We start from the raw sequence: 13,715 nt of genomic DNA, 5'->3' as shown, positions 1-13,715 counted from the left end.
TTTGAGACGGAGTTTCACTCTTGTTACCCAGGCTGGAGTGCAATGGCGTGATCTCAGCTCACTGCAACCTCCGCCTCCTGGGTTCAGGCAGTTCTCCTGCCTCAGCCTCCTCAGTAGCTGGGATTACAGGCACACGCCACCATGCCCAGCTAATGTTTTTGTATTTTTAGTAGAGATGGGGTTTCACCATGTTGACCAGGATGGTCTCGATCTCTTGACCTTGTGATTCACCCGCCTTGGCCTCCCAAAGTCAGTCCACTTTTTAATCAGACCAATGGGCGACTTCCCGTGGCTCCTATTGCCAGCCAAAAGGGCACCCGGACCGGTGTATTTTGTACGGAGAACCGTTGCTCTGGGGCGCCGACAAAGCAGCCACGTGGCGTGGCGCAAAGCAGCGGTGCCGGCCGGCACAGCTGCGCTGGCCGAAACAGCCACGCTGGCGACCAGTGGAGCTCCTCCGCCTGGGAATTGCCTAGTCTGTGGGCAATAAAAATGCGGCGTCCACTCACCCTCTGCGCTTTCACTGGGAGCTGCAATCCTGAGCTGTTCCTAAACGGCCGTCTTGGATCGACCTCCCCTGATATTCCACATCTAAATTCTGGCATAACTTCCCCCCGACTGTCCTTAGTCAGAAGTACTTCATATCGTCCTGCACATTTCACTTTTGTTACTGTTTTTTCCTAAGAAAACTGTGTAGGATTTTAGAAGTGGAAGCTACCTAATTACAAATTATTTTCCCTCCTTGGAATTTAAAAAACAATGTTTTGACAGACATAAAGAAAATAAAGGATAAATGATGCAAAGATGACATACATTGAAGTTATTTGTTACTTTTGATACCGGAGTAATATTTTATTTGTTCTTTTCTTAAAGGTTTTTGTTTACAGATTACAACAGACTGTCCAGTGTAGGTGGAGAAACTTCTCTGGCTGAAATGATTGCAACCCTCTCGGATGCTTGTGAAAGAGAGTTTGGCTTTTTGGCAACCAGGCTTTTTCGAGTATTCAAGACTGAAGATACTCAGGGTAGGATTTCCTTCCTTCCTTCTTTGTGTACAGGGTTGGGGGTGGGATGAATGTTCAGTTTATTTTCATGAAAACACACCTTCAACATTAGACTCATCAGATACTGTGACTATAATGTTAGGATTTTCTGGATATTTCATATACATGTTAATAATTATTAAAACCATTTGTTGCATTACAGGTAAAAAGAAGTGGAAAAAAACATGTTGTCTCCCATCTTTTGTCATCTTCCTTTTTATCATCGGCTGCATTGTATCTGGAATTACTCTTCTGGCTATATTTAGAGTTGACCCAAAACATCTGACTGTAAATGCTGTCCTCATATCAATTGCGTCTATAGTGGGATTGGCCTTTGTGTTGAACTGTCGTACATGGTGGCAAGTGCTGGACTCCCTCCTGAATTCCCAAAGAAAACGCCTCCATAATGCAGCCTCCAAACTGCACAAATTGAAAAGTGAAGGATTCATGAAAGTAAGCACTCATTGGTTATTAGAAAAAATTGTAATGTGAGTATGCTACCACTGCTATGCTCATTTGGGCTTTAGGGTGTATACTTTCTAAATGTTAAAGTGTTGCATTTATTTTAGTTTAGTTAATTTGTTCATTCCTTTGTTCATTCAAGACTATAATTTACGGCAGTTTTAGGTTCACAGCAAACTTTAGAGGAAGGTGCAAAGATATTCCATATACCCACTTCCCCCACACATACACAGCCTTCCCATTTAGCACCATTATCTACCAAAGCAGTATATTTGTTACAATTGACAAACTTAGGTTGACACATCATAATCACCCAGCATCCATAGTTCATGTTAGGGTTCACTGTCACTGTTGTACATTCTATGGGCTTGGACAAATGTGTAATGTATCCACCATTATAGTCTTATACAGAGTAGATTTATTGCCCTCAAAATCTTCTGTGCTTCACCTGTTCACACCTGTTCACCCCTCCCTCTCCCTCCTCCCTAACCCTTGGCTACCGTGGTTCTTTTTACTATGTCCATAGTTTTGCCTTTTCCAGAATGTCATGCAGTTGAATCATTCAAGTGTAGTCTTCAGATTGTTTTCTTTCACATAGTCATATGCATTTAAGTTCTCTTCATGTCTTTTCATGGGCTGCCAGCACATTTCTTTTTAACATGGCTGATATTCCATTGTCCGGATATATCACAGTTTATTTATACATTTACCTACTGAAGGACATCTTTATTGCTTCCAGGTTTTGGCAAGTATGAATAAAGCTGTTATAAACTTTCGTGTTCAGGCTTTTGGGTGAACATAAGTTTTCAACTCCCTTGGGCAAATACCAAAAGAGTGCTATTGCTAGATTGTATGGTGTTTTGTTTTGTTAGAAACAACCAAACTGTCTTCCAAGGTGGCTGTACTATTTTGCATTCCCACCAGAAATGAATGAGGGCTACCTGTTGCTGTACATCACATCCTCATGAGCGTTTGGTATTATTGGTGTTCTGGATTTTGGCCATTCTGATAGGTGTGCTGTGGTATCTTATTGTTTGAATTTCATTTCCCTGATTACACATGTTGTAGAGCATATTTTCATGTGCTTATTTGCTATCTGTATGTCTTCTTTGGTGAGTTGGCTGTTAAGGTCTTTGGCTCATTTTTAATCAGGTTGTTCATTTTCTTATTGTTGAGTGTTAAGAGTTCTTTGTATATTTTGGATAATGGTCTTTTATCAGATATGCCTTTTGCAAATATTTTGTCCCATTCTGTGGGTTGTCTTTTCATTCTCTTGACAGTGTCTTTTGCAGAGCAGATGTTTTTGATGATCCAGCTTATTCTTTTTTTCATGGATCTTGCTTTTGGTGTCCTATCTAAAAAGCACCAAACATATGGTCCTCTAGATTTTATCCTCTTATTTTCTAGAGTTTTATACTTTTACATTTAGGTCTGTGAGCTATTTTGAGTTAATTTTTGTGAAGTGTGAACTATGTCTAGATTCTTTTTTTTCTTTTTCTCTCTTCCTTCCTTCCTTCCCTTTCCTTTTCTTTTGATGTGTTGATGTCCAGTTGTTCCAGCACCATTTGTTAAAAAGACTATTTCTTCCATTGTATTGCCTTTGCTGCTTCTCAAAGACTGATTGACTATATTCATATAGGTCTGTTTCCAGGCTCTTTGCTCTTTGTCTATTCATTTGCCAAAACCACACTCTTTGATCACTCTAGCTTTATTTTCCTGAAGTTGGGTAGTGAAAGTCCTCCTGTTTTGTTCTTCTCCTTCAATATTGTATTGGCTATTCTGGGTCTTTTTCTCCTCATGTGAACTTTTGATTCAACTTACAGATAGCTACAAAATAACTTGCAGGGATTTTCATTGAGATTGCATGAAATCTGTAAGTCATGTATTGAGTCTTCCTATCCATGAACATGAAATATCTTCCCATTTATTTAGTTCTTCCTTGGTTTCTTTCAAGAGTTTTATAGTTTTTCTCATACAGATCTTATACATATTTTGTTAGATTTATACCAACTTCATTTTTTGCAGTGCTAATGTAGATAGTAATTGTGTTTTTAATTTCACACTTGATTTACTCATTGCTGATGTATAAGAAAGTGATCAAGTTTTGTATGTTAATCTGAATCCTTGCTATAATTGTTAGTCCCAGGTTTTTTGTTGTTGATTCTTTCGTATTTTCTACATAGAGTCAAGTCATCTGTGAACTAAGACAGCTTTCTTTCTTCCCAATCTTCATACCTTTTATTTCCTTTGTTAAAAATTTTATTGCATTTGTTAGGACTTCCAGTACTATGTTGAAAAGGAGTGATAAGAAAAGGGACATCCTTGCGTCGTTCCTGATCTTAGTAGATGTTCTCCCCATTAAGTATGATGTTAACTGCAGATGTTCATTATCAAGTTGAGGAAGTTCCTCTCCGTTTCCAGTTTACTGAGAGTTTCTTCCATGAATGGGTGTTGGATTTTTCAAATGCTTTTTCTATATCTATTTATCTAGTCATGTGATCTTCTTCTTTAGTCTGTTGATGTGATGGATTACATTACTTGATTTTTGAATGCGGAACCAGCCCTACCTACCTGGCATAAATCCCACTTGATTGTGTTGTATAATTCTTTTTATACATTTTGCATATGATTTGCTAACATTTTGTCGAGGATTTTTGCATCTATGCTCATGAGATACTTAGTGGTCTGTAGTTTGCTTTTCTTGTCATGACTTTGTCTGGTTTGGGTATTAGGGTGATGCTGACTTCACAGAATGAGTTAGGAAGCATTCCCTTTGCTTCTAGCTTGTGAAAGATACTATATAGAGTTGGTATTATTTCTTCTATAAATGCTTGGTAGACTTCATTAGTGAACGCTTCTGGGCCTGGTGCTTTCTGTTTTGAAAGATTATTATTGATTCAATTTCTTCAGTAGATATAGGCCTGTTCTTGTGAATTTTGGCAAAGTATGTCTTCCAAAGAACTGGTCTGTTTATCTAAGTTACCAAATTTGTGGCATAGAGTTGTTCATAGTATTCCTTTGTTATCCTATTTGTGTCCATGAGGTCTAAAGTGATAGCCTTTTATTTGTTGTTATTCTGAATTTATGTTCCTCCTTCTTCCATCTTAGTCCAAGGCTTATTCATTGTGTTTATCTTTTTAACTAACTTGCTTTTGGTTTCATTGTTTTATTTTTGTTTTAGTTTTTATTATTTCTTTTCTTCTGATTACTTTGGATTTAACTTGCTGCTGTTTTTCTAATTTCCTAAGGTGGAAGCTTATTGATTTTATTTTATTTTTATTTATTTATTTTTTGAGATGGAGTCTCACTATGTTGCCCAGGCTGGAGTGTGGTAGTGTAACCCCAGCTCACTGCAACCTCTGCCCACTGGGCTCAAGGGATCCTCCCACCTCAGCCTGCTGAGTAGCTGAGACCACAGGCTATGCACCACCACGCCTGGCTAATTTTTGTAGAGATGGAGTTTTACTATGTTGCCCAAGCTGGTCGCGACCTCCTGAATTCAAGTGATCCACCCACCTGGGCCTCCCAAAGTGCTGGGATTACAAGCGTGAGCTACTGCACCCAGGCAGATTATTGATTTTATATCTTTATTCTTTTCTAATATATGCATTCAGTGCTATAAATTTTCTTCTAAGCAGTTCTTTTGCTGCATCCTACAAATGTTGATAAGTTTTGTTTTCATTTTTATTTAGTTCAAAATACTGTCTTTGACCCATTCGTTTTTTGGAACTGTGTTTTAAAATCGCTAAATATTTTTGGATTTTCCAGTTATCTTTCTGTTTTTGATTTCTAGTTTAATTCCATTGAGGGAAGACATTGTATGTATGATTTCTATTTTACATTTGTTATGGTGTGTTTTATGGCCCAGAATGTTGTCCATCTTGGTGAATGCTTTATGTGAGTTTGAAAAGAATGTGTATTCTGGTTTTGTTTTTGTTGTTGTTGTTGTTGTACCTATAGATGTCAGTTATATCCAGTTGACTGATGGTATTGTTGAGTTGAACTGTGTCCTTACTGGTTTTCTGACTGCTGCATCTGTCTTTGTAGAATGCTGTTGAGGTCTCCAGCTGTGATAGTGGATTTATCTATTTCTTCTTGCAGTTTTGTCAGCTTTTGTCTTACATATTTTGATTCTCCATTCTTAGATATATAAATGCTTAAGATTGCTGTGTCTCCTTACAGAATGAACTCCTTTATTATTATGTAATACCCGTCTTTAATCCCAGCAACTTACCTTGCTTTGAAGTCTACCCTACCTTTCTGAAATTAATAGAGTTACTTCCACTCTCTTTTGATTGGTCTTTTACTTTTAATTTACATGTGTTTTTTTCTGAAAGTTGGGTTTCTTGTAGATAACATACCATTAGCTCTTGTTTTTTGATCATCTGTGACATCCCTTTCTTTTCATTGCTGTCTCGAGAGCACTGACATTCAAAGAACAGTTGATTTAGATGGATTAATATGTACCACATTTGTTACTGTTTTCTATTTGTGGCCTGTTTTTTGTTCCAATTTTTGTCTTCTACTCTTTTTTGTCTTTCATTGAGCATCTTATATGATTCAATTTTCTCACTTTTCAACATATCAGTTGTACTTTTTTTTTTTTGAATGGTTGCTTTAGAGTTTGCAGTATGCATTTATAACTAATCCAAGCCCACTTTCGAGTAATACTATGTCACTTCTCGGGTAGTTTATCTTATAATAGCAAAATAATACTAATTCCTTTCTCCCATCTCTTGTATCAGGTTCTTAAATGTGAAGTGGAATTGATGGCCAGGATGGCAAAAACCATTGACAGCTTCACTCAGAATCAGACAAGGCTGGTGGTCATCATCGATGGATTAGATGCCTGTGAGCAAGACAGAGTTCTTCAGATGCTGGACACTGTACGTTTGCGCCACCTCAGAACTCGCCATTGTTATATTGTAGCACTTGAGAGAATGTGTGACTTCACAAATATCTAAAACCAGAATGGAACTGGTTTTTGTTTGAGTAGTTCCTATTCCTTTTGTGATTTTTCTTTTGTAAAAACTCAATCATTCTTTATGCAGAAACATAGCAAGAATAAATGTTTAGTCACAAAGAGATTTAAATAATTTTAGCTTAACGGCACTGTGAGAAAAAAATGAATAGAGCATCTCTTAAACCTGCAGTGTGGCTTCAGCCTTTCTTTGCAGATAGTTATGGTTAAAATCCAAGATAACACAGGAACCCACAGAATTTGTAAGTTTTTGTTGCTGTTGTTAAAGCAACTATATTAGTGGCTCTCTGTAAGGTATGTTACAAGCAATAGCCATTTAACTTTGGACAGAGACCAGTATGCTCAGTAACTCGTGTGTATTCATGAATGTTTCTCATGTGGGTTGATTTACCTCTTTAGCAGACTGTAAATGTCTGAAAAAGGACAGTATTAATTTTCTTTGCAGATTTTATCTGTGTCAGATGGCGACAAACCTAGATTGAGCTGTCAGTAAAATTTGCTTTTGTCTAGAATAAGTTTTGATGAAAAAGAAATAGTAGTTTAGAAATGCAGTCACCAAAGGATAGCACATATCTCGAAGAGATGCCTTATTATTTTGGACAATTGAAAATTTATGTCACAGCTGTACATTTCTTCTACCACAGGTCCGAGTTCTGTTTTCAAAAGGCCCGTTCATTGCCATTTTTGCAAGTGATCCACATATTATCATCAAGGCAATTAACCAGAACCTCAATAGTGTGCTTCGGGATTCGAATATAAATGGCCATGACTATATGCGCAACATCGTGCATTTACCTGTGTTCCTTAATAGTCGTGGTCTAAGCAATGCAAGAAAATTTCTCGTAACTTCAACAACAAATGGGGATGTGCCATGCTCAGATACTACAGGTAAAGCTCAGGCTTCTAAAGTAGAGTTTGAAATCATTTTGTAGTTTCTTTATGGTGACTCTCCTTTTTACCTTGAAAAATGTTATTATTTCACAAACAGAATTTCAGTGTAAGTGATGCTCTCTTGATAAATTATTTAAGGGATGCAGGAAGATGCTGACAGAAGAGTTTCACAGAACAGCCTTGGGGAGGTGACAAAACTTGGTAGCAAGACAGCCCTCAATAGGCGGGTAAGATGCCATTGGTTTTGAGCTGTATATGCTTGTATTGCTGTTTATTTGAATACAAATAAAATTAAGATGATGCCACATAAATAATCTTTTGTAAATATTGCATTAAGCTCTTCAAATAAATATGATCATTGCATTTCCTTTTAGCTTCACATGTTTCAGAGAATGTTTGCCCCTAGAACCCTAACAACTGTATTTCGTGTAGGAGTCCCAACCTCTTCTCAGCCCAGGTGCTTCTCCTGATCCCTGAGATCTTGAACTCCCGACCTCAGGTGATCTGCCCACCTTGGCCTCCAAAGTGCTTGGATTACAGGCGTGAGCCACCACACCCGGCCGATTCCTGAGATCTTAAAGCTTGCCAAATGATTTCATCCAGGGTTGAGAACCACTGTATTCATTCCAGGTCAGGCTGAGCTATGCCTGTTGCCATAGCAGTAGGAGAGAAAGGTTTGTAGTGTGAAAAAACTCCTGGCTTTGTCTTCCTGCTGGCTGTCCTTCCCCAGTGCTTGTGGGATGTGCACTCTTTTTTTCTGTATCACATGGTGATTTGTGTTATTCCCAGCCACTGGGGGTTTCTCCTTCAACATGTTGGTTGTTCCTGACCTCCCCATCTTGTTTGTATGAAACAGGGGCGTGTTCTGTGTATGTGTCTATATGCATACGACAGGAAGATATTCACTTGCAGGGCAGTTGTGATAGTGTCACTCATGCTCAGTTAAGTTGGGCTAGTATCGGCATTATGTTTTTTTCTGGTTTCCTACCATTAAGTTGGATGTTTTACTTTATGCCTCTACCCTGTATAGATATGGATGCAAAGTTAATGGGATGAATGACAGTTGATAGCATTAAATTCAGAGGAGCATATAGCTGATCATTCTGAACTTCTTGCCTGTCAGTCAGCAAGGACCCTTGGGTGTCCCATGGTTGCATCCATTCTTCCCATGCATCAGGACCTTAGACAAGAGTACACGTTGGTTGTACCTGTTCCTCCTCTTATGAGATGGAATTCCTTTGGCCCATCCATGCTGTAAAGTGCCTTTTGTTCATATGGAAATGTGAGGATAAAGAGGCTGTCCCTTTGACATAGTTTTCACATACTTTAAAATAACCTAAACATCAGGCCAGGTACAGTGCTCATGCCTGGAATCCTAGCACTTTGGGAGGCTGAAGTGGGAGGATCGCTTGAGATCAGGAGTTCGAGACCAGTCTGGGCAACATAGTGACACCCTCTACATAAAATAGAAATAAAAAAATTAGCTGGGTGTGGATGCCTGTAGTCCAAGCTACTCAGAAGGCCAAGGTGGGAGGATTGCCCCAGCCCAGAACATCCAGGCTGCAATGAGCTATGATTGCCCTACTGTACTCCAGCCTGGGTGACAGAGAGAGACCCTGTCTAATAATAATAACCTAAAAACCAAAATGCTGAATCCTTAAAATCAGACAAGGGCTTATTTACTTTAATTATTTAAGGGTTCCTATAAATAGTTAGACTTCATGGAGTTTGAATATCATTCTCTTTACACAATGCTGCTTACTTATAATCTTAAAGGCATTGAACTTCCTCTAACTGTACAACTGTAACTTAAACTGTATCTGAAGCTACACTATAGCAGCTGATGCAGTTGCTGTGAATATTACTTTACAATTGCTTTGTAAAGATTCTGCTTTATGGATAATAATTTATTACTGTATAATATTCCTCTTTGACTAAAACTTTGGATTTTTTGTTGTTGTAAACATTTATTAACATCTCAAAAACCCCTAAGTTCCTGGACTGGAAGTGTGGGTTCCTTCTCATTGCCGATGTGCTGTTTCAGGACACTTACCGAAGAAGGCAGATGCAGAGGACCATCACCCGCCAGATGTCCTTTGATCTTACAAAACTGTTGGTTACTGAGGACTGGTTCAGTGACATCAGCCCTCAGACCATGAGAAGATTACTTAATATTGTTTCTGTGACAGGTGACTTTTGTCTCTTATTGTCTCTGATAGATAAGAAGCTTTAACATTAACAAAACAGTTTAATTTCAGAAACCAAAGGTATATATTGTGTATATATGTTTACATTGCTGAATACTGCCTTTATTTGTATTAAGTACACTTAATGAAGTCAGTTTTAGTTTCGACAATGAAAAGCCAAAACTGATATTGTCAACCATCAGCTGTATACCGTTATTTTAAAACTTTATGATTTAAAAAATCTTATTCTTCATCTCGTTTAATTTTTCTTTTGCTATAAAGAAAATTTTATTCTAATTTTTTAACTGAGTATAAATTAACTTTTAATTTAAAATGTTGAAATTCAGATGTTATATGCTATTATTGTTTTAATTTTCATATGATATTTTGAATAAAAATATTGACAATAAAATTGAGGATTATTACCTTGTGCCTGAAGTCCTTGCATGGAATTCTGCTCCCTGCCTTGTGAATTCCTGCTTGCTCATAGCTTCAGGGCAACCACACAGATACTTGTAATTTAGTTTGTAAAATATATGTCTCTTTGCAGGGTATTGATTGGTACTTTGTAATATTTGCTAGTGTTAACTGTGTTATAATAGTTATACTAAAATTGTGCTTTAGGTTGTTGGGGTTCATGCTGTGAACTGTATTCCAAGTGAAGTTGTATCTAATATATTTACAGTATGTTTTGTACTTAAATTCCTTTAAGTGAGTTCTCAAGCCTTGCTTTATTTATGTTCAACAATGGGAATGTTTTAGTTTGTTACCAGCATATATGTATTCATTTAACAAATGTGTAGCAAGTGTCTACATTATGCCAGGTAACATTTCTGGGCATTGTGGAGATAAGCAGTGAACAAGATAAAGTATCTTTCCTAATGGAGAAGACCAAATGATATAATGTCACAGAATGATGTGGGCGATAAAAACAAGACTCTGAACAGGAGATGGCCCTCCCTCTCACTCAAAAATTACTCCCATCAACACACAGATTGTTTTTTCCTTCCTAAGAGAAACTTGTTTTGACTGTGCCTCTGCCTCCAGCTACTACCCCATTTCTCAGCAAAGCTCCTTGAAAGACTTGCCTGTCCCTGTGTCTCATATTCATCTCCCTCTGTTTTCTCTAACCTATTGTAATAATCTCTTGCTGTCTGTTCAGTAAAATTGCATTTTCAAGGTCACCAATGGCTCCCATGTTATAAAATTCAGTGGCCAGGCCAGTGCTCATTTTATTTGACCCCATTATTGGTGTTTGACAATGTGTTGATCACTCTTCCTCCTTGAAAAATTTTCTTCCTTTGGCTTCCAGAATGCCACACCGACTTGATTTCCTCTTTCTGCACTGGTAGGTAGTCTTCATATCCCTTTACCATTTAGCATTGGAATGTACATTTCTTGGAGCTCTCCTTTTCTATCTAGATCTGCTCCCTTGGCGATTGTATTTACTCTGAAAGGCTTAAATACCATCAATATGCCAGCGACTGTCAAATATGTATCTTCAGCCCTGTAGCTCTTCGGTTGCTTGTTTGACATTTAATGGTGTCAATATATATCTGACACATAATGTGACCACAACTGAACTTTTGATTCTCTGACTCAAACTTCATCCATCCATGTCTTTCCTATCTATTAATCCAACTCTTTTCCTGTTCCTTAAGTAAGAAAATCTTGATCTTTTTCTTTTATATATCACCACCAATCTACTAGTAAATTCTGTAGCACTGTCTTCAGTCTGTTTCCAGAATATGAGCACTGTTCACCATTTCTAGCATACTACCCTCATCAGATATATCACTGTGTCTCACCTTTATTAATTATGGAAATAGTCTAATTGGTCTCTACTCCTGTCTTTTTCTCTCTAAAGCCTATTCTCCATACGGCAGCCACAGTGATTCTTTTAAAATAGAAGCCGGTCGTGTTATTTCTCTGCTCAAAACTCTGTAATGTGTCCTTATTTCACTGAAAATAAAAATCTAAGCCCTTACAGTTTCCTACAAAGCCCTTTATGATCTGCCTTTCTGCATCTCCTCCTCCTTCTGACCTCATCTCCCACCATTCTCCCCTCCATCCCTTATGGACTTCTTTGCTGTTCCTTGAAAATGTCAGACATGCTCCCATCAAAGGCTCCTGCAATTGCTATTTCTTCTGCCTGTACAGATTGTTCTTTGGATATATGCATAATGGGGTTTCTCACTTCCTTTTAAGTCTTTGCTTAAATGTCAGCTTTTCTACAAGCTCTTCCCTCTCCATCTCATATAAAATGACATCTTTGGTACGCCTTGCATTACCCCTTCCCTACTTTATTTTACTCAACAGAAAAAAATCACCCCTAATTCACTACATCATTTACTTTTTGGTTTGTTTCTTTGGTTTTTGTCTGTCTCACCTCGATAGAATTTAAAATCCGTCTGGCAAAGGTTTTCTATCCATCCTTCTTATTGCTGTTTTCTCAGGACCCAGAAAATGTCTGGGACACTGTTGTTGAATGACTAAGAGACCTGAATGAAGTGGAAACTGAGTTTTATATCTGTCTTGATAAAAGCATCTTAACAGGAGTAAGAGCAAGTGTGAAGGCTCTGGGGTGGAATTCCAGGAACAGCTAGAGGCCAGTGTGGTTGCACTTTGGGGATTAAAAGAGAGTAGTGGGAAGTGATGTCAATGAACTAACCACCGGCGGGGCACCATGGCTCACGCCTGTTATCCCAGCACTTTGGGAGGCTGAGGTGAGTGGATCACCTGAGGTCAGGAGTTTGAGACCAGCCTGGCCAACACAATGAAACCCCGTCCCTACTGAAAATACAAAAATTAGCTGGGCGTGGTGGTACACACCTGTAATCCCAGCTACTTGAGAGGCTGAGGCAGGAGAATTGCTTGAACACAAGAGGCAGAGTTTGCAGTGAGCTGGGATTGCACCACTGCCCTCCAGCCTGAGCAACAGAGTGAGACTCCATCTCAAAAAACAAAACAAAACAAAAAAATCAACTAGCCCCTGGGTAGTTCACTTTAAGCTTTATAGGCCCCAAATTTTGAATTATATTTAGATATTTTCAGACACTCTAAAGAGGACCAAGCTAACATCATTTAATAGTTGATACTGAGATACACATTTTAAAAATAATGATGTTTACACATTTCAGAATAAAAACAAAATATCTTCCTAAAGCCACATTTCAAATATAAGAATTTCTCTAATATTAGTCTTTGACCATACAGTAGACTTTCTATTTGTTAAATCAGAGATATTTGTCTTTTATGTCTCATCAAATGTAGCTCAGCCCATGAAACATTTCTAAGTAAAATTTCCATTTTTAAAAGCCCCTAATGCTGTTAGTTTCATTGCTTAAAAGTGCTCTGTTGAAAAATAACTTACAGATTTAAATCTGTATTTTAGTGAAATTTTGATTTCATTTTTTGTGTGTGACATTTTTCATTTAATTGGGTAACATTAGTTAGAAGTATATAGGGAAATATATCTTAATGGAAAGGATGGAATTTGAAGGCAAAAGACGTGGGTTTGAGTCCTGGGGATGTTATTTAGCCCCTTGAATCCCCAGTTCCCATGTATGCAAAAGTGTATGTTATCCCCTGAACACCATGCAAATAGTTGTTGCTGTAGGAAAGCCATGCAATACAGAGATTGATGTCAGGAAAGAATTGGAGATTTTAGTAGATAAATATTGATAAGTATTTAGTTGAGTGGTTTCCTAATTAAAAATTGTGCTTTATTTTATCAAATATACTTTATTTCAAATTTGTTTTATTAGACTATTTTAGAAGATTGAAAAATCAGACATATTCATTGTTCAGAATTTTCTTTTGACATTGCTTTATTTTTTAGCTAATTGTAGGCTAGATATGTTCTAAAGATAGAATATTTATTTTTATTCACTCATACTTTTTTTTTTTAAAGACAGAGTCTCGCTCTGTCCCCCAGGCTGGAGTGCAGTGGTGTGATCTTTGCTCACTGCAACCTTCACCTCCCAGGTTCAAGTGATTCTTCTGCCTCAGCCTCCCGAGTAGCTGGGACTACAGGCACCTGCCACCACACCTGGCTAATTTTTGTATTTTCAGTAGAGGTGGGGTTTCACCATGTTGACCAGGCTGGTCTTGAAGTCCTGACTTCAAATGATCCACCCACCTTGGCCTCCC

At 37.9% G+C, this 13,715-nt stretch overlaps 1 protein-coding gene across 10 annotated transcripts in view; it reads left to right on the top strand.

The window, feature by feature from the left end:
- Nucleotides 1-13,715, top strand: part of KIDINS220 (kinase D interacting substrate 220) — a 108,099-nt gene that overhangs the window by 47,789 nt on the left and 46,595 nt on the right. For all 10 annotated transcript variants that reach the window (XM_017525066.1, XM_017525073.1, XM_037737126.1 and 7 more), the window contains exons 15-20: nt 874-1,025; nt 1,207-1,496; nt 6,251-6,391; nt 7,131-7,374; nt 7,516-7,604; nt 9,422-9,566. In XM_017525066.1, coding sequence (XP_017380555.1) covers nt 874-1,025; nt 1,207-1,496; nt 6,251-6,391; nt 7,131-7,374; nt 7,516-7,604; nt 9,422-9,566 — 1,061 coding nt within the window. The remainder of the gene's footprint in view (nt 1-873; nt 1,026-1,206; nt 1,497-6,250; nt 6,392-7,130; nt 7,375-7,515; nt 7,605-9,421; nt 9,567-13,715) is intronic.

Source organism: Cebus imitator, unplaced genomic scaffold (assembly GCF_001604975.1).
Source record: "Cebus imitator isolate Cc_AM_T3 unplaced genomic scaffold, Cebus_imitator-1.0 Scaffold1, whole genome shotgun sequence".
NCBI classification, from domain to species: Eukaryota; Metazoa; Chordata; class Mammalia; order Primates; family Cebidae; genus Cebus; species Cebus imitator.
Note: the sequence above shows the minus strand (reverse complement) of the source record. Positions and strands in the feature narration are given on the sequence as shown.